This window comes from Equus asinus, chromosome 5 (genome assembly GCF_041296235.1).
Source record: "Equus asinus isolate D_3611 breed Donkey chromosome 5, EquAss-T2T_v2, whole genome shotgun sequence".
NCBI lineage: Eukaryota > Metazoa > Chordata > Mammalia > Perissodactyla > Equidae > Equus > Equus asinus.
Window position 1 is genome coordinate 37,698,131 of NC_091794.1, and position 19,379 is coordinate 37,717,509.

Sequence of the window (19,379 nt, forward strand, 5' to 3'; positions counted from 1 at the left end):
TCCAACTAACGAAACACTGGGCCACCTGCAGCGGAGCGCGCGAACTTAACCACTCGGCCACGGGGCCAGCCCCATGACATGGATACTTTTGATAAGTATTGGTCACTTGTTTTGTAGAATGTCATTCAGTTTAGTTTTATTTAGCAGCTTTATTGATATATAATTTACATGTCACATAGTTCACTCATTTAAAGTGTGCAATTCAGTTTTTAGTGTATTTACAAAGATGTACAACAATCGTCATAATTTAATCTTAGTATGTTTTCATCATCCCATAAGGAAACCTTGTACCCATTAGCAGTCTCTCCCCACTCCTCCCAATCCATCACTGTCTCTTCCCCTACCAGCCCTAGGTAGCTACTTACCTACTTTGTATCTCTACGGATGTGCCTATTCTGGACATTTCATATAAATGGTATGAAACAATGTGGCCTTTTGTATTTTTCACTTAGCATAACGTTCTCAAGGTTCATCTATGTTGTGGCATGTATCAGTACTTCATTCTTTTTTTTTTTAAAGATTTTATTCTTTTCCTTTTTTCTCCCCAAAGCCCCCCGGTACATAGTTGTATATTCTTTGTTGTGGATCCTTCTAGTTGTGGCATGTGGGACGCTTCCCCAGCGTGGTTTGATGAGCAGTGCCATGTCCGCGCCCAGGATTCGAACCAATGAAACACCGGGCCGCCTGCAGCGGAGCGGGCGAACTTAACCACTCGGCCACGGGGCCAGCCCCAGTACTTCATTCTCTTTTATGGCCAAATAATATTTCATCGTATGGATATACCACATTTTGTTTATCCATTATCAGTAGACAGGCATTTGGGTTGTTTACATTTCTTGGCTATTATGAATAATGCTGCTGTGAACATTTGTGTAAAACTCTTTGTATGGACTTGTTTTAATTTACCTTGGCCATATACCATGGAATAGAATTGTTGAGTCATATGGTAATTCTATGTTTAACATTTTGAGGAAGTGTTAAACTATTTTCCATCAAATTATTCTCCATATCTATGAGCTTGTTTTTGTTTGATTAGTTTTTTTTAGACTCCGTATATAAGAGAGATCATTTGGTATTTGTCCCTCTCTGTCTGACTTATTTCATCTAGCATCATGCCCTCAAGGTCCATCCATGTTGTCACAAGTGGCAAAATTTCATTCCTTTTTATGGCAGAGTAATATTCCCGTGTACATATACACAATTTCGTTGATGTTGCAGTCTTGAGTTTGAAATCTACTGGGCAGGCCAGGAGGCTGGAAACTCAGTCAGGGTTTCTATGTTGCACTCTTTTTTTTTTAATTTCAGCTTTTTTGAGGTATAATTGACAAATATGTTGCACTCTGGAGGCAGAATTCCTTCTTTTTCAGAAATACCAGTTTTTACTCTTAAGGCCTTCAACTGATGGCATGAGGCCCACACACATTATGGAGGGTAATCTGCTTTATTTAAAGTCTACTGATTGTAAATGTTAATTACATCTAACAAAACATCTGGACAACAGCATAGAGACTAGTATTTGACTGGACAATTGGGCAGTCAAATTTCCTAGCCAAGTTGACACATAAAATTAATCATCTCAATGACCAAGATGAGTATTCAGGACAGAGGCTCCTGCTGAAGTAGGATTAATGAAAAAGAGAAGATAATTTCTAGGACATGTGATCAGAATATTTAAAGACTTTATGAAAGTAAAAAAATCTTATTTTTAATTAAAGCATTCAATAGATGAACTGAGAGTAGAAATAGTCACTACTGAGAACTGAATTCATTGTCGGAACGATTGGTCATAACACAAAGCCAAACTGTAAAGAAATGGAGGTATGAAGAAAAGGATAGTTTGGAGGACAGATCCACGAGACCTAACCTGCAGAGAGCAGAAATTTCAGAGCAGAGAAAGAGTAGATGGAAGAGAGTGTTACTTAAATCCTAGAAAAAGATTCTCCAAGCAGAAGAAAGATTTGAATGTTCATATTGAAAAGGGTCAATGAGACACAGGCAGGATTAGTTCAAACACACATCTAGATATATCCTAGCAAAATGGTTAATGTTCAGAGATTAATAGAAATTCTTGTAAGCATCCAGATAGTCCTTTCAAAAGGGAGAGAATCAGAGTAGCCTTGGACGTCTCATCTAAGACATGAGAAACTAGAATAACAGGTACAGACAATTGAGGGGCAGGTGATTCTAGATGTCTACACCCAGTCAAGAAAGCATTATTATCTGCCAAAACAAAAGATGCTTTCAGACATACAAGGAGTCAGGGCACAGACCAGGTCCACTGCTTGAGGAAAATACTCAAGATAAGTATCCCTAACCAGGGGACAATTAAAACAGAACAAAGCTTTCTAGATAGAAGACAAAGAGGAAAGAAAACTGAGATGAACTGTGAATCTTGCAATATATAGAATTGAATCTATAGCATAAGTGGAAAATTAATAAAAAGCAAAGATCCTTGAAAATGAAGAATCATACTGTAAGAAAAAAAATAATAGCCCAGTACTAAAAATTTTAAGCTGTAGTTGCAAAATCTGAAGGCAGAAGAAGAGTGAAAAAGTAAACTTTTTCTTTTTTTTGAAAGTTTTCATTTTGCTGGGGTTTGGGGGAGGAATGGGCAAATAAAACATTTTGGTGGGGGAGCAGCATAATAATTTAGTTTTGATATATTAATGGAAAGATATTGGTCTAATTATAACTGTTACGAAGATAATCATGAGCATAACTAAAAAGCGTTGCTGGAGGCTGGCCCGGTGGTTAAGTTTGCGTGCTCCACTTTGGTGGCCCAGGGCTCGCTGGTTCAGATCCTGGGCACGGACCTAGCACTGCTCATCGAGCCATGCTGTGGCAGCATCCCACATAGCAGAGCCAGAAGGATCTATGACTAGAATACACAGCTATGTACTGGAGGGCTTTGGGCAGAAGAAGAAGAAGAAGAAGAAAATATTGGCAACAGATGTTAGCTCAGGTGCCAATCTTTAAAAAACAAAATAAAATAAAAATATCTCCATTTAAAAAAAAAGCATAGTGGGACTTCAAATTTATAGGAGAAAAAAAATGAACAGAAACTAGATCAAGCCAGCCAAACTGGGGGAATGGAAAATAGAGAAAACAGCACCAAGAAATATAAATGGCAAACATAAAATATATGGAAGGAATAAAACCAGGTGTATCAGTTTTTTTTTCCTAAATGTAAACAGGCTGAATTCATCTATCAAAAGGAAGATACTGAGTTAAACAAAATCCAACTTTTTGTTGTTTACATAAAATGTACCTAAAACAAACTGACAAGGAAAGATGGAAAATAAAGAAGTACCCTGAAAGATACACAAGAAAATGGGGGACCAGGTGGCTGGAAAAAAAGATTGAAAGGAGACATTATTATTTTTTTTATTGAAATATAATTGACATACAATATCCTATTAGTTCCAGGGAAGAGAGACGTGTTTTACTCTATATCATATTGTACGTTTTTGTTTTTTTGAGGAAGACTGGCCCTGAGCTAACATCCGTGTCCATCTTCCTCTACTTTATATGTGGGATGTCTGCCACAAATGACTTGCCAAGCGGTGCATAGGTCTGCACCTGGAATCCAAACTGGCAAACCCCAGGCCGCTGAAGCAGAACATGCAAACTTAACAGCTGTGCCACCAGGCCGGCCCCCTATATTGTACCTTTTGATATTTGTACCTTGTATGTATATTACCTTTCCAAAAGTAACCAAGAATGAATAAAAGAAATGTGTAAAAATATACCAGGCCAAAGCAAGATGTAAAACACACTTTTAGACATCATATAATGTGGCAGTCAGATATACAAAGGAAAAACTACAACTACCCAGAGAACCTGAATGAAACACTTTAGAGCTTTGACAGATGAAGTAGACAAAAAATAAGCTATGATATAGAGGGTTTGAATAATCCAGTCAGTAAGTTCTATTTAATAGATCCACATATAGAGAATACACGCTTTTCTATGTCCTTATATAGTTACAAAATCAATCATGTGTTCAGCCAGAAAGAAAGCTTTATAAATTCCAAAACGTTTTTAATTTAAAGACGGTGCTCTCTGAAGACAAACCAAGAAACTGGAAATTAACAATGAAAAGATTGGCAATGACAAAAACCCCTTACCATGGGGATTAAGAAATACTTTCCTCAACGGCCTTCAGATCAAAGAGGAAATAAAAACTGAAATTATAAGTTGTCCAGGGAGCAAAGAAGAGGAGAACATCTCATTCTAAAACCTATGGGATATAGCTAAAACTGTTGGCAGAGGACAACTTGTACAAAGACTGAGAATACTTTGAGAATTCAACTTAGAAAATAAGAAAAAGAATAAAATGAAGCAAAATAAATTAGGAGAGTATTAAGATGCAGTTTAGTATGAGATAATGAAAAAGGATGAATAAAAGGATCTGCAAGTAAGAAATATGTCTTTTAAAACGCCTAAGAGAGGGCCTGCCCAGTGGTGCAGCAATTAAGTTCGCACATTCTGCTTCAGTGGCCCAGGATTCAGCGGTTCGGAACCCAGGTTCGGACATGGCACCACTTGGCAAGCCATGCTGTGGCAGCCATCTCACATATAAAGTAGAGGAAGATGGGCACAGATGTTAGCACAGGGCCAGTCTTCCTCAGCAAAAAGAGGAGGATTGGTGGCAGATGTTAGCTCAAGGCTAATCTTCCTCAAATAAATAAATAAATAAATAAATAAAAATTAAATAATAAAATGCCTAAAAGAATTAAAATTTCTCAGATAGGACAGTTGTCACGATGGACTTAAAGTTGAGAGCATCGTCTCTTATGACGTCACAGGCAGAGGAGTGCACAGGTGATATTCTGAAGTTGAAGTCCTGTATATTTAAGTTTCTTCCCCCCACAACATGACAAAGAGCCAGGGATCTCTGCAGAATGATTTATTAGGACCAGTTAGCAGGCAGAAGAGGGGGGACTGCTTGCAGAAGACATAAGGCGGACCTAGAACCACGTGAGAGGGCTGAGGGAAGCCAACAGAGTGCAGGAACAAGGGGAAAATGTCTGGTATGGGATTGAGACTAATCAGGGGGCTGGACTGGGGTACATGAAATGCAGCAGGGAATTTGGTAACCTTTGGGGCCATGACAGTTGGTACTCAACATGGGGCAAGGACCGGGGTGGTCCCTGGAGACCGGAAGCAGCTCCGGGATGGAGTGTGCAGGAGAGGATAGACATCATGGCTAGGTGTTCCAGAGGATGACGACCGTGACAACAGAGACGGCCAGGAAGAGCAGGTAGAGGCGGAAGAGCAGGGTATCTATCGAGTGGCTGAACTGCACCCACAGGCTGACCAAGTGCTGCTTCTGAGCCCCATCTTCCTGCCGGGCCCTTGTTGACCCAGGGAACTCATTTAACTCTGCCTTTCTGGGACCTGGCACCTTCCCCGCCAACTCCACCGGCTCCTTCACAGCTGTGGAGGGACAGAGACTCAGACATGGGCTGCGAAGTTCACCTGGGGAGGGAGGGGACAGGGAAGAGGAGGTGTTAGAAGAGAAAGTGTGGGTACTGCTGAGTTCCCTTACCAGACAGGTGGGCAAGGGTGAGGCCCAGGTCCTTGTTTCCCTTCTGGGGTGCAGTAGGGCAGCATTTCCTTAGGCTGGTGCAGTGTAGAAGCAGGGAATGAAGCCACCAAGGCATGGGTGGGGGCTGGGTGGTGGCCAGGTGCAGCAGGTGGGTGATGAAGACGGTCTCCAGCAGGCTGACCACCATCAGGGACAGACACAGGGCAAAGTAGACACCTGGATGGAAGGTAGGCCTGAGTGAGGGCCAGAGGCATCATCCAGGACTTCTCCCTCTCTTCCAGTCCCACACTGGCAGGCACAGAGCCTCCTTTTCCCAGTATATTTCCCTTCCCTGAGCTAGTTTAGTCATTCCTTCCCACCCTTCTCTTGCCAAAGGCTGGAGGGGCCATACTGATGAGGGGGGTGCCACTGGTAGGGAGTAAGTCATTCATCATGAGCAAGAAGACATTGTAGCCCAGCAGGAGGGTCATCTTGAATGGGGCTCGACTCTCGTTTTCTGCCGGTATGTAGAAGCTGAGGGCATCAATGGCAACCAGAAAGCCACTGGGCACCAGGAGGTTTATGACATAGAGGCTGGGCCTGCGCCTGATGGCCACCTGGTGGGGAGGAGAGAGAGGGAAGTGGATATGGGATTTGAAGGTTGCCAGGAATAGCAGTGACTGCTTCCGTCTTTGCGTTTCTCATTAGTCTGGTATTATCCTGAGATCTGGGGCTGTGCAGAATGTATCTTCATAATTTGGTATAGTGCCCTCTGCCAAGGGAGAGTTAGGACAGAGCCATGAGCTTTAGGAAGGAGTGTGTGGCTGGGCAGCCAAGAGAGAGGGGTATGGCCTCAGGTGGAAGTGGCAAGAATGAGAAACCTTGAAACTTGGAAGATACTCATTTAGTGGAGATTCTAGGTAAGCATAGAAGCAAGGAAGGAGGGAAAAAGCAAAGGCCTTCAACTCACGTAGAACAAGATCTGATCATACTGGCTGGTGCCCACAGACATCTTTGAGGTGGCCTTGTAGATGCCCAGGAGCTCCCATTCTCCGCGGGTCTGTACAATGTCCCGGGACGTTTGTGCCATTTCCCACACTTCTTTCTCCATGCCCAGCAACATGTAATCCACTGAAAGAGAGATCCAAATCATTTTCCAAGGATACAGTTTCCTGTTGACTCAACTGCATTCTCTTTTTCCATCCTTTCTTCCACAAATATTTTTTTAAATTTTTATTGAGTTAATGATAGGTTACAATCTTGTGAAATGTCAGTTGTACATTATTGTCTGTCAGTTGTGTTGTAGGTGCACTCCTTCACCCTTTGTGCCCACCCCCCACCCCATCTTTCCCCTGGTAGCCACTAATCTGTTCTGTTTATCTACATTTTTAAATTCCTCATATGAGTGGAGTCATACAGAGATTGTCCTTCTCTAACTTGCTTATTTCACTTAACATAATTCCCTCAAGGTCCATCCATGTTGTTGCAAATGGGACGATTTTGTTCTGCTTTACGGCTGAGTAGTATTCCATTGTATATATATACCACATCTTCTTTATCCAATCATCTGTTGATGGGCACTGAGGTTGCTTCCATGTCTTGGCTATTGTAAATAAGGCTGCAATAAACATTGGGGTGCATAGGACTTTTGGAATTGCTGACTTCAAGCTCTTTGGATAGATACCCAGTAGTGGGATAGCTGGGTTGTATGGTAGTTCTATTTTTAATTTTTTGAGGAATCTCCATACTGTTTTCCATAGTGCCTGCACAAGTTTGCCTTCCCACCAGCAGTGTATGAGGGTTCCTTTTTCTCCACAACCTCTCCGACACATAAATATTTTTGAGTGCCTGCCATATGCCGGGAACTTTGCTAGGGGATGGTAATGAATAAGATAGACTTGGGTTCTACCTTTATGGAAAATATGTAAGCACCCACAGAGCCATAGTCTTTGCTCTATCTCTACACCTTGGTCACCATTTACTCACAGTTTCTTTAGATGCTATTTTCTGTTGCTTTATTGGTTGCTGCCATTCACTTTCCTCCCTGAGACTCCACTGCAACTTACCTGTGTGGAGTAATGAGCTGAAGGTGAGCGTGCAGTTCTGCTGGTCAAAGGGGAAGTAAAATATGTCCAGGTTACAGATACTGACAACCTTCATGGGTTTCTTATAAGTGATGCGACCTTCATTACTTATGTATGCTTTGAGGCCTTTTGGGGTCTTGTCCACATCCATGCTGTAAGAGAGATTAGGTGGGAGGCAGGTGCTAGGTTTTTCATTCTTACCTCTCTGGTCATGTCTCAGCCATCTAAGACCACTTATACTGGCCCCAATTGTAGATTGTGAACTCTACTGATACCAGGAGACAGGGCTTCCCTCTGGTTTTCCCCAGCCCCTGATACGCACAACTCAGTGATGAAAATGTTCGGGAGCCAGAGGTTCTCGGTTCCCACACTGATCTTCGTGATGTTTGCACACTCCTCTGGGTTCCATCGGATAAATGGGTTGTCCCAGACCTAGAGCCCACGTGGAGGAGAAGTGAGAGCCTGATAGGAATTGGGGTTATTTTCTCCTGCCCTTTGATTTTTCTTAAAAAAAAAAGTTATGAAATATTTTTAGCACATAGAAAATAAGGTAGCACATAATATAATAAACATCTGTGTATCTACCACTCAATGTTGCGGAGTCAATATTTTGATAAATTTACTTTGGCTTTTTTTCAAGAAATAAAAAGTACAGATATAATTGAAGTTCTCTTTGTCTATTTCTTCATAAACTTTGATCCCTCTGCTTCCTCACTTTTGTGAGAAATTACTGGTGATGGGGGAAATCCTCTCCTTTCTGCAGTAGAAATGAGATTCAGATTTGAAAGATTAGTGACTCAGCCTGTCTGAACTAGAATTTCCTCAGTGTGAAATAAGGGTAGTAGTGAGTACCAAATGAAATAATGCATATAAAAGGATTTTCTAAATGGCAATGTTTTTCATAGATTATTATGTATTAATATCTAGCAAGGTTTCAACTGTTTTCCAGACCCCTCTCACCAGTGTCTATTGCAAGGAGACCTTGGACAAGCCTTTGGATTCTTTGAAGTCAAGAGGCTTAGTCAGTGGTCGTCCTCTCATTGGCAGGTGCCAGGCATCATCCTCTCTCCTCTCTGTGATGACCTTTCTAAGACAGGCAACCTTCTCTGGAAACTGTTTTCAAGGCTTGTCCGATTCTGGGTGGGCTTGTCTAGTCTCAGGGCACTTTTAACATCTGCAACTGCAGTTTGTGAACCACAGCCAGAACAGAGGGCTCTATGCACGTTAAATAAAGGTTTGTACTAGATTAGCACTTCTCAAACCTCACTGTGTGTATAAAACGCCTGTGGATCGTGTTGGAAGGCACATTCTGAGTCAGTAGGTAGGGTGACTAACTCATCCTGACTGGTCCGGGTCCTTTCTTGATTCTAGCACTGAAAGTGCCAAGTCCTGAGAACTCCTCAGTCTTGAGCGTGCTGGGGTGGTTGGTCACACTAGGTGGGGCCCAAGATTGCGTGCATTTCTAAGTTTCCACGTGGTGCAATCAGCCAGTGCTGCCCATCTGGGAACCACACTTTGAGAGCAAGGTTGATCATTATGATTCTTCCCTTCCTCTCTCCTCTCTTTTAACCAAGATTTCAGGTTAGAAACTTAATTCGTTTACTTTCATTTTTTCCCTTTTGTTTTCTTTTTTTTATTATTAATTTAAAAAAATTTGTTTGTTTTTTGAGGAAGATTAGCCCTGAGCTAACATCTGCTGCCAATCCTCCTCTTTTTGCTGATGAAGACTGGCCCTGAGCTAATATCCGTGCCAGTCTTCCTCCACTTTATATGTGGGACGCCTACCACAGCGTGGCCTGCTAAGCGCTGCCATGTCGGCACGGAGATCCGAACTGGCGGATCCCGGGCCGCCAAAGTGAACGTGTGCACTTAACCGCTGCGCCGTTGGGCTGGCCCTTCCCTTTTGTTTTCTAATTAATGCACTTATGATGTAAATTTTCTACAGTTATACTTTGACTACATTCCATAGATTTTCATTTGTAGTGCTCTTCATTTCTGATTTCTATTTAATTGTTTTATTTTCTCTTTAGCCTAAAGCATTTGGAAATTTAATTTTAAATCACCAAGAAATAAGGTTTTCGGAGGCGGGAGGCAGTTCTATGCTTTTGAGGTTAGTTTCTATTTTCATGTATTGTAGTCAGAGATTGTGGTCTAGATAACTTTTGCTTTCTTGATTTTGATTGAGATATTCTTTGTGGCCAAAAATATCATCAGTATGGGGGACTATTCCATTTGTGTCAGAAAAGATTATGCATGTTCATTGGTACGAAGTCTGATATGTTTATTAAACCAAGTTTCATAATTGTGCTGTTAAAAATCACTATATGTTTACTCTTTTTCTACTTGATTTTTGAAAGCAGTACATTGAAGCCTCTCACCATGATTGTGGATTTTTAAATTTCTCCCTCTTGTCTCAAAGCTATGTTGTTAGGTACATAAAGGGTCATAATTATTATATCTTAGTTTAAAATCCTTTCTGACTGTAAATGAAGGGAGAGAATAAGCATTGTTGGCCATACCATTTCCAGCCACAGGAATGATGACAGGAGCTGCAGCTGTTCATTCTGCCAAAAGAATTTCCTGTTACCAACATGTTGCTGGTAAGAAGTCTGTCCATCCCGCCCCACTCCCCATTTTTGTTTACCAACTCCCAAGGTATATAGAAGTGGTGCTGTGATCAAGCCCAACATGATAGATCAAGGACAAAAGCTTGATTAAAACTGATGTGTTAGGCCATGGGCAGGAGAGTTCACAGCAGAACTGGATTAGAGTAGAGCTTCTCAATCCTGCCTGTATCTTAGCATTGCTTGAGGAGCTTAAAAATACCAATGCCTGGGTTCCGTCCAATCAGAACCTCTGGGAGTGGAGCCTGGACACTAGTATGCAGCCAGGATAGAGAATCACTGGGTGAGAAGAAAAGAAATTCTCTTCCATGTACTGTTATACCTCATCCTGCTGAACTGGACAGAGCATCTTTGAGATCCCCAGACCATATAGCAACGATGGAGGAAGGTGCAATGTGGTCAAGGGCTTTGGAGGTTGCCTTGCCAGGGGTTGGGAAAAAATTAAGAATACTAAGGAGGGCTAGAAGGGTCATCACTCACCACACCTAGGATGGCAGACAAAGTGAAGGAGATGTTGATTAGGGTGGGGATGCTGAAGTTGGCAGTCGGACGGAAGGCCTTCCTGTCAAACACTGAATCTAGAAGAGTGGGATACGCCCCATGCTGGCCAAACTTTGTACATTTGATGGTGAAAGTACTGCCCCATCCTGTAGTAGACATAGAATGTGTGAGAAGAGAGAGAGAACTCTTGTGTTCCCTGTATGAGAGAAGCCCAGGGCAAGAGCTTAGGGGTAGCCTGTGATAATAATGATAGCTGGCTTTATTGAGCATTGACTATGTGCCAGGAATAGTCTAAGTCTTTAAATGGTTTACCTCATTTAATCCTCCCAAGCCCCTGTCAGGTAGAAACTATGTTTATCCCAGGTGATCAATGAATTAACTGAAGAACAATAAGAGGAAATAAATTCCCAAGGTCAAATAGATAATAAGAGGCAGGAACTACTTGATCTGAACCTAGGTTTGTTCGATGCTGCTGTGCTATACACCTCCAACGATGAGATAGAGAATGGGGGAGGAGGATTACCAAGAGGGGCCCAGCTGCTGAGCACTTCCCACCAAGGTCAGGGAGGATGTGTTGGGCTGGAAGGCAAATGATGGAAGCTAATGTAGTAGGCTGAATTAGAGCTCTGGCCTCCTTTCTAATGTTTCTGTCTCTATGCAAAGCATGCCCAAATGTATATGCAAACTGAGCCCTGGACGGCAACAGCCATCAGATAGGATTACATTCTCAGGGGCCCCAAGGAGAACATTCTTATTTCACCTTCACTGTCCCAACTTTCCTTCTCCTATTTTGCTGCTCAACCCTATATCAGCTTTCTAGTTTGAGGCTTTTGAGATGTTGTCTTCTCCCTTTTTATGACTAATAATGATTCCAATTTTCTGCTGGTGGAAATTTGTTAGAAGAGCAACAACCTGGAATGAAAGAGATGGTTGATGACCAAGGACACCAAGCCCTATCCATTCCCAAAGTCACAATGCTCTCCAGGCAAATCCTTGAATCATTCCTTGAGCAATGACTATTCGTTTGTCAATTACTGTCTGTGAATAACTAAAGGACCATTTATAATGTTGTCTACTGACTAGACCAGGTATACAATTTGTGCCTCTTCCCTGTAGTGGCCTCAAAAGCCACCTCTGGTTCAGTCCTCTCCTGTGCCCTCTTATCCAGAAATCATGTGACAACCTAAGGAGAAGAGATGCCATTTATTGACACTTATCAAATGCTGGGCACTGTGCTACTCACTTTCTCTCATTGAATCCTCGCAACCGGCATGGTAGGTCCTATTTTACAGGTGAGGAAATTGGAGTTCAGAGAAACCAAGGTTAAACAACTAGCAAAGTCAGGGACCAAGATTCAAACAGAGGTCTGTCTGTCTCCAAATCCCGTTCTTTCCACTATACCATGTTAATTCCCTGCAAGAGAAGCACACTCTATCTTCACTCTCCACCTGCTGCCCTCTGGCATCTGACCTAACCCAGAACACTTGGATCCAGCACGTGGATGAGGAAGTTATGGTGAAAAGTGGGCACTTTGCTACAAAGGGGTGGGTTTCATAGCTTCAGAGAGAAAGAATTACACCTGTTTGTAAAGAGGGATGGATATAGAGGCTAAATGGAAGAGAAGACAACTGGAGATGGCTCATGGGATGATAAATAGAAGGGTTCTTGTGTCGCGCGTCGCTAGAAGGGGATATTCTGTCTTTAAGAGAAGGAAAGTCTCTTTGGGCGTTATGGTAACATGGTTATGCAATACCTATGCCCATCTTAGATAAGCTCTAGGAGTTGGAAATTTGAAAGAAGTTCCTAAGTGTTCTACCAGAGAGGGTCTTGCTTCTCTCCCTATTGTTGTCTCTCTCTTACCTGGAAGTAGAAGACCAAGAACAAGGTAGAGGGACAATCTCTCCCTGTGGCACCAGCTTCCTCCCATCTTCTTTCTCTAAATTCTTCTCTGAGCATGTACCATCACTCAAGAATGCCCAGATTAAAAGAGCACAGGCCACACCTAGTCTAACTTTGAATAGCAATCGCATTGGTTGACCACTGACATTTGTAGCCTTCCTGGAAAAAGTGATCTGGTTGTCTTGTTCTTGCCCGTGCTTGAGGTTCAGATTGCTTTTAAGACTTTCTTTCTTAGATATCTCACTACAATGTGTATGGCTGTGGATTAGTCAATATTTATCATATTCGGACCTTGATGTGATATCTGGATCTGAAGATTCATCTCTTCAATTCTGGAAAATTCTCAGCCCTTTAAAAAAATACTGTATTTCCTCTATTCTTCCTCTTATTAGACACATGTTGGGTCATTGCCTTCTATCTTATATGCCTCTTAACCTCTTCTATTAGTTTCCTATTGCTGTTGTAACAAATCATACATTTAGTCGTAAAAACCCCACAAATTTATTATTTTACAGTTCTGTAGGCCAGAAGTCTGAAATGAGTCTCACTGGGATAAAATCAATGTTTTGGCAGGGCTGCGTTCCTTCTGGAGGCTCTAAGAGCAAATCTATTTCCTTGTGTTTTCCAGGTTTTAGAGGCTGCCTGCATTCCTTGGTTCGTGGTTCCATTTCCGTGTCTTCGAAGGCAGCTACCTTGGGCCAAGTCTTTTTCACACTGCCATCTCTCTCATTTTCATGCTCTCCTTTCTCCCTCTTCTTTCTCCCTTATGAGAACGCTTATGATTACATTGGGCTTGCCTGGATGATCCAGGATAATCTCATCTCAAGGTCAGCTGATTAGCAACCTTAATTCTATCTGAAAGCTTATTTTCTCCCTTTTCATACAACCTAGCATATTCACAGGTTCCAAGATTAGGATGTGGACTCCTTCGGGGATCATTATTCTGCCTACCATACCTCTCTTTCCTATTTTCCATCTCTTTAACTGTGTCCCTAGTAATTTCCTCAGATCTAGCTTCTGGGTAACAAATTGTCTTCTCAACTGTGTTTAAATTACCATCTAATCTGTCTATTTAGTTTTTAATTCCCATGATTATATTTTTCATTTCTAGAAGTTCTATTTGGGTCTTTTAAACGTGCCTTGGTTCTTTCTTTCTTTCTTTCTTTGCCCTGCTCTGTTCTTTCATTTTGGTTTTCAGTCCTTCTTTGATCTTTTACTATTTGGAGCTGTTAAAGAAAAACCCAAACAGAGGTCACAGTTTGAATACTCCTAAACCAAACAGTCATAGTCACATATCCAAAATTTAAAACTGTCTTAATCTCTCCAGAATGCTGACTCTGACCTTAAACAAAACTTAAGCTTTCTTCGTGTCAGTGTAAACTTACAGCTTCCTAGCTGATCAGCTACAAACACATAAGCTTATGCAATGAAAAAGAATTTAAGTTTCTAGTAACCAATCACACTAGAAAACAATGTACTTACTCATTCATACTTATAAACTGAACTGTAACTACTGAGAGCTGAGCTTCTTAACCACTTTTGGTTGGGAGTCTCCCTATTCGTAAACAATTTGTTTCTTGGTCAACAAAATATTTGTATTAAGTAAAGTTCTGTGAATTTTCTTTGGACAGAACATGTTTATTTCACCATTTGTTTCAGATTGTTTTATTACACGTAGGTCTTGGTATGCTATTTTTGCTAACTTTGTCTCATTGTGGTTTGTTTCCCCATGTGATCTGTAATTCTTGGTTGTAAACTCATCTTCATTAGGAAATTATTTCAGTGGGAGTTTCATGTGCCTTGGGTTGTGAAGTTTCCCTACAGAGAAAATTTTCATTTGCCTCTGCCATGGCTTTTGGGGTTTTACCAAGTCTAGGCAATTTTTTGGTGTACATCAATTTTTAAAAGTCCCAAATCATATGATTGGTGTAAATTCAAATTCCACACCAATATGTGATACAGACTTGGTGTTTCAATTCCTTGCATATGACTTTTCCTCACCACCTCTTGCTCCAAGTCTTTGGCTGTATTTTAGATTCTGAGATTGGGGGAGTAGTGGATGGTGCGTTGGGAAACCCAGAGCTGCTGTGTTGAGAATATGTAGATTATGACCTGCTGAATGAAGAGGCACAAGCCACCCACACAGGGCCAGCAGGTAGCTTCCTTGGCATCCAAGCTCCCACTTTGGGGGAAGTGAAAACCCCTGGGGCCAATTTGATTGAAGGTGCAGTTTTAATACCCTCACACAAAGGAAGTGAATCACGAGGTTTATTACTTACAGATCCCAGAATGAGGGTGCAATGAGCTGGGGGAAGAGCAGTCCTCCATCCCAGGTCACGAGCAAGTGGGAGATAGAGAGCCGGGTAGCAAGTACCTATTACTTATAAAGCAGTTGGGGTGGCCATCACTAATTTTTCATGGGCTCAACTCTGAGTGGTCATTTTAAAAGGTGCTCTGGGGAAAAGCAAGGCGGGAACCTGTGGCCAGGATCCTAAGCTCGGGTCCTTATCTAAATATCCAGACTCGGTGTGAGCAGGGTTGTCATACTGTCAAATGCCTGGGCAACAACTCAAAATGGCTATTTTCTCATCACAGATGGCCAGCTCAGAGACATATCAGTCTGCAGTCTGGTTGCTAATAACGTCAGAAGATGTATGATAAAATTCTCATTCTGAAAAAAAAAACCCCACAAAGATAAGAATCTGTATTTTTAGGTAATTTTGAGGTCATCTATTACAATCTTTCAGCCAATGTAGTTTTATCCCGAAGTATCTTTGATCAATGGTCATCCAACCTTATGGTTTAATATTAATACTTCCAGTGACACCATTCCATTGCGTCTTAGATTATCCTATTTTGTCTTTGAACAAAATCTCTGGTTACTTGAAAATTTTTTTAAAATCCAAATTTGCCTTCGTGTAACTTACACCACTGGTGTAATCTTTACCCAGTAGAGAATAAAGAATGTTAATTCTGTCTTCTGCATCACACCTTTCAAATATTTTAAGACCATTATCATGTGTGATGGAGGAATGTGTAAACCTTAAACTTATGAAATTTTCAATCCTCACTGTTCCTCCCAACACACATATATCTATCTCTGTGCAGCCCCATAAGTCTGTTTCCTCTGTAACCCTGTCTGCTGTGGGGAAGGCAAGTGCTACCCCCCAGAAGAATGACTCATGGAAAATCTCTACTGCAGTAGAAGGAGACTAAATTCTTCTTTTTTTGGCCTGATGGAATACGGGACAAAGGAGAGAAGAAGAAATAGAGAGAGAGAGACGCTCCCTCCCAACACACACACACACACACACACACACACACAATTGGGCTCTCTGTGCTTAAATCTGAGACTGTGTGTGTGTGTTGGGAGGGGCTAGATAGGTTGAGAGAAAAGCCAAAAGCAGAGACGGGCTTGTGCCCCACCACTCATTTGGGATTCTGGAAAGAACTGCCATTGCTTGTGGCCCCAAACAGTCATGTGGAAGCTGTTGGAGTACAGAATGGTTAGGCAGAGAGAGAGCCTGATTTAGCGCTCCTAGCACCTTCCTCGGTCCCCATAAGATGTGGAAGGGCACCAGGAATTCCTCCGTGCCCTGCATGGAAGGTGGATGGAGGCTGCACTGGGAGCTTACACAGCTACTGTGGAGCCAGTGATGGATGAAGCAACTCTACAGTGAAGCCTGTGAGATGGACTATTAAGGCTGGAAGGAGGCCGTGGGCGAGGCTCTGAGGGGTCTGCGGCAGCAGCAATTGCTGTGGTGGGACCAATGCAATGACGGAAAACTCTGTCAGAGCCAAGAGTCAGACCAAGAATTCACCAGTGGCAGACTTGAAGCAGCAGGTGCCAGCAGAGCACCCAGCGACCAAGAGACAAGAGATATCACCATGGAGACAAGAGAATTTAGAGGACTCAGAGGACCTGCACATGCTGATGGAAGGCATATCTTTCTTCTGAATGTTTTGAAATCTTCTCTCCTAGTGTATGTCGTCCATGTTTGATTCTGCCCAGTTGTGTATTGATTTTGACCTTTAGAAAGCTACATTTTGAAAAGGAAATAATGCCCTGATGTCCAGAACTGATCTGACACTTGCAGGTCGTTTTGTTCTCCTGTTGGATGTATACAATTTTACACAATACCAACCTCAGTCATGATTATCCTGAGACCATGACAGAATGAGACAAAACAAGGCTGCTTTGTACTTTTGTCTAAGCACACACAAAAGCAAGATAACCGTGGGGCCAACCAGGCAGTGTAGCAGTTAAGTTTGTGCACTCCGCTTTGGTGGTCGGGGTTTGCTGGTTTGGATTCCAAGCGCGGACCCACACACGGCTTATCAAGCCATGCTGTGGCAGGCATCCCACATATAAAATAGAGGAAGATGGGCACAGATGTTAGCTCAGGGCCAATCTGCCTCAAAAAAACCCCAAAAACCAAACAGAAAAATAAGATAACCACGCAAACCCACAAATACCAAACATTCCCCTTCTCTTGCTAAATGAATAACTGATACTTCTTTATCCAATCATACTCTTGAATTCTCTTAAGTATTCAATCTTGTACAAATCGCACTTCTTTATTCTCTCCCCAAATCACTCACTGGCAGCCCAATTCCTATGACAGGTTCTTTCCAGTACTCTCTTACTGAGAAAACCCATGGGTACCTATGGTGTATATTCTCCCTTCTTGCAATGAGTAGTAAAGCCAATTTGTTTAACAATAGGTGTGTTCCTGACGTCTTTGGCAGAGGGTATTGGCAAGTGAAATTGTCATTTTCCCCCAAGTTCCCATCACTGCTATATCACCAACTACTGCTTTCTTCTTAGTTGATCTATAGTAAGCCCAAACAATTGAGCATCAAAATAAATATTGATAATAACAGATTGTAACTCTTTGAATAAAATAGGGAACCATGAACCCATACTGATATAAATGAGTGAATGAGTAAAGAAAAGGAAAAGCTCTCCTTTACATTAGAATGCCAATGAGTAAGTGTAGAAGAAACGATGGAATTAGAAAATCCCAATTTTGTAAAGACAACAGAATAAGTAATTCATTCAAGAACCATCACAACGAGGAATGAGATAATTACATAGTCTCAAAGTATCTCTCCACAAAATACTTATTAATTACAAAGTATGCCATGCTTGTTAATGACTATCTTTACAGTGGAGAAACCTGTCAGACCTCATTTTAACTAAGTGATAACGGTTAATATCATCAGTAAAGGAACAAATTGACGTTACGCACTTCCTATGATGCACTGAGAAGAACCCAGTGTCACTTCTGGGGTATTCTTGCAAAAAATGCATAAACTATGAGTAAATATTAGACAAATCCAAATTGAGAGAGAACTAACTAGCTTGTACTCTTCAAAAATGTCAAAGTCATGAACGACAAGGAGACTGGGGAACGGTTCCAGATTGGAGGAAACTGAAGAGAAATAACAGCTAAATACAGTGTGTCTTCCTGGATTGGATCCTGTACCTATAAAAGACATGATTGGGACAAGAGGAAAATTCAAATAGGGCTTGTAGATTAGATGGTAATATTGGATTGAGGTTAATTTTCTGATTTGATGGTTGTACTGTGGTTGTATAGAAAAGTGTCCTAGTTTTCAGGAAATATGCACTGAAGTATTCAGGTTTAATGGGTCAGCAATTTTGCAACTTATTCTCAATGATTTAGAAACATTCACAATTGGGGAATCTGGGTGAAGGGTACACAGGGGCTCTGTATACTATTTTTGCAACTTTTGTGTGAATTTTAAATCATTTTTACAAAGGAAGGAAGGAAGGAAGGAAGAAAAAGTAAGTCTAGAGGTTCTGCATGCATCCTCTCTCCTTTGAGCCAGAACTGAATCATGGGGTGTCGGCCTCCAGAAGAGGGCAGCAGTTCTCTTGGTTGTGTGTTTGGAGCGTTTGGTCATAATTGCAGCTATTGTATCTTTTTAATCATAACATAGTCACATTTTTAGTTCTTTAATTTGAATCTAGCATCTTCTAGGCTTCAACTGGTGATTCGTATCACTGATCTATGTAGTTTCATTAATATACAAAGTCTTGCTGAACCTCTTGATATTCTTGATACTCTCTTGGTATATTCTTACATTAAGCTTAGTATATTCATGATTTATGAAGTCAGGATTACTATATGTTATATCTCAATATTTTTTCTTTGTAAAGATTACGTTCATCCATTTTTATATAATGCTCACTTTGAGACCATACTAGTAGACTGAGTCAGGATTTCTAGAACTCTAGTTGAGAAGCTGATGGGTGTATGAGACCACTGGCCAGTGGAACAAGAACTAATTACATAGGGCTGAATGAACTGATGAAGGATGATTACAGTCTTTGTTTAAACTATTGTTAATATTTTCGTAATGTTCTATTTTCTAGATATTTAAGGAAGCCTTTTTTCTTTCCTCCTAAGGTATCTATAACTCATAAGAATTCAGTAATTATAATTGTACTTTTTTTTTTTGCTAAGGAAGATTCACCTTGAGCTAATATCTGTTGCCAATCTTCCTCTTTTTGTATGTGAGCCACGTGCCACAGCATGGCCACTGACAGAAGAGTGGTGTAGGTCCATGACTGGGAACCAAACTTAGGCCCCCAAAGCGAAGCGCACAGAACTTAACCACTAGGCCAGTGGTAGGCAGGCCTCTACATTTTTTTTTTCAAATTCTCCTTTTGTAAACTAAAAAGAAATGTTTATAAATGATATCTTATTCTCC

The 19,379-nt window shown here is 41.4% G+C and overlaps 1 protein-coding gene and 1 long non-coding RNA gene across 3 annotated transcripts in view; one reads left to right on the top strand and one right to left on the bottom strand.

Moving 5' to 3' along the window:
- The window catches only part of LOC139045251 (uncharacterized), a 41,129-nt gene that overhangs the window by 10,772 nt on the left and 10,978 nt on the right, over positions 1-19,379 (top strand). The window lies entirely within an intron of this gene.
- HTR3E (5-hydroxytryptamine receptor 3E) lies at positions 4,745-12,843 on the bottom strand. 2 transcript variants are annotated; one of them, XM_014846244.3, is made up of 8 exons: positions 12,600-12,843; positions 10,719-10,885; positions 7,937-8,046; positions 7,597-7,766; positions 6,501-6,661; positions 5,943-6,147; positions 5,552-5,767; positions 4,745-5,439 (listed from the first exon to the last, which is right to left on the bottom strand). In XM_014846244.3, the coding sequence occupies exons 1-8, from the start codon at positions 12,664-12,666 to the stop codon at positions 5,210-5,212; spliced, it is 1,326 nt and encodes a 441-aa protein (XP_014701730.2). In that variant the 5' UTR covers positions 12,667-12,843; the 3' UTR covers positions 4,745-5,209. The 2 variants fall into 2 exon arrangements, with proteins under 2 accessions (XP_014701730.2, XP_070365428.1); XM_070509327.1 differs by lacking the exon at positions 12,600-12,843 and adding an exon at positions 7,816-7,817 and having other exon boundaries at positions 7,855-8,046; positions 10,719-12,483.

Excerpts from the sequence above, each read along its gene's own strand:
- HTR3E (XM_070509327.1), bottom strand. The coding sequence starts at position 11,009 with ATGCTCAATAAAGCCAGCTATCATTATTATCACAGGCTACCCCTAAGC. Across the intron at positions 8,047-10,718 it reads TGTCTGCCATCCTAGGTGTG|GTCTGGGACAACCCATTTAT; the intron begins GTGAGTGATGAC and ends CGTGGGCTCTAG. Across the intron at positions 6,148-6,500 it reads ATGATCAGATCTTGTTCTAC|GTGGCCATCAGGCGCAGGCC; the intron begins GTGAGTTGAAGG and ends CCTCCCCACCAG.